Below are 1,351 nucleotides of genomic sequence, written 5' to 3'. Positions count from 1 at the left end.
TGGTAGTCTCTGCGAATCATCTCGCTTGTTAAGGCAGTTGGGGCGTTTTTCAATTTCGATTGCTTCCCGAATTATCCTGGCCTGAAGATTTTTCTCCGTAGCAATGGTCTTGGTGTTTTCGAATCTCATTGTGTGGCCTGTTTCTTGGTGGTATTTGAAGAGAGATGATGCTGGATCAGATTTATGAACAGCTAGTTCATGTTCATAGGCTCTGTTAGAAATTCTTCAATTGGTCTGGCCGATGTATGGGGCAGTTTGAACATGGTATTTCGTATATGCCCTTTGCTTCAGTGGTATCGTGTCCTTGGGTGATCTTAACATAGTGGAGATTTGGTTGTTGGCTGTGAATATTGTCTTTACGTTATGTTTCTTCAGAATTCCGCTCACTTTGTCAGTGACTCCATGGATATAGGGGAGAAAAGCTTTTGTCTGGTTGGTCTGTTCCTCGGGTAACTCGTGGGGTGGGGTTTGTGTTTGCTGTCGTTGGATGGACCTTTGTATTTGGAAGACGGGATAGTCGTTTTGGTGAAGGGCGGCTATGACTTCGTATAGTTCCCTGGATCTATTGTGGTTGTCACTGAGTCTTATAAAACGATGTATGAGGGAATTCAGAACGGAATTTAGCTGGGCAGGATAATGATGGGACTTGCCATTGAGGTAGCAGTTAGTATGGGTAGGTTTCCGGTAGACAGTGTATGAGAAGGAGTTGTTGGGCTTCGTGATGAGAACGTCCAGGAAAGGGAATGAGTTATTATTTTCAAATTCCATTGCGAACTTTAGGTCGAGGTGTGAGGAGTTGATGTGGTTCAGGAATGCATGAAGATCTTCGGAACCATGGGGCCATATGACGAAGACATCATCCACGTATCGAAGCCAACACGTGGGTTTGAGATGAGACGTGTCAAATGCTCTGGTTTGGAAGTCCTCCATGTAGAGGTTTGCAAGAACTGCAAAGAGCTGCAAGAACCCGATGGGTTCTCCTCTCTCTCCAGTCTTGTTACAATACAGTATAATTTTGAGTAATTTTCGCACCAAAAACTTTGAAACATCTAGACATATTTTTTGATGCTGAACAACTTTTCTTAAATACCATTTCCCGAGATGTTTCAAAATAAGAGTACTTTACTCTTCTCTCAAAATCAAATATTTGAAGGCTCCTCGTATATTACGTATGTTTTACTGTATTTTGTTGGTGCATGTTTAGTTTTAGGGGATTGTTCATGCATCCCCTAAAGAGGCTCAATTTATTGTCAGTGTCGAAAAGAAGGGTTTTACTTTCTATTTATAACACTTCTTCATGCACTTGACATTGGGTTTTCTCATTGATAATCTCATAAAACAGCAGATGACT

The 1,351-nt window shown here is 41.6% G+C and overlaps 1 protein-coding gene across 1 annotated transcript; it reads right to left on the bottom strand.

The window, feature by feature from the left end:
- Positions 1-225: 225 nt before the first annotated feature.
- On the bottom strand, positions 226-930 carry LOC111516540 (uncharacterized). Its single transcript, XM_023172693.2, has one exon. It carries the CDS (start codon positions 928-930, stop codon positions 226-228), a length of 705 nt encoding a protein of 234 aa, XP_023028461.2.
- Positions 931-1,351: the final 421 nt, after the last annotated feature.

Source organism: Leptinotarsa decemlineata, unplaced genomic scaffold (genome assembly GCF_025532065.1).
Source record: "Leptinotarsa decemlineata unplaced genomic scaffold, Ldec_3_MD MMD2_tig00078346_RagTag_RagTag, whole genome shotgun sequence".
NCBI lineage: Eukaryota > Metazoa > Arthropoda > Insecta > Coleoptera > Chrysomelidae > Leptinotarsa > Leptinotarsa decemlineata.
This window is presented reverse-complemented; position numbering and strand designations above follow the sequence as displayed.

What these genes read in the sequence shown, in the direction of transcription:
- LOC111516540 (XM_023172693.2), bottom strand. Translation starts at nt 930, where the DNA reads ATGGAGGACTTCCAAACCAGAGCATTTGACACGTCTCATCTCAAACCC.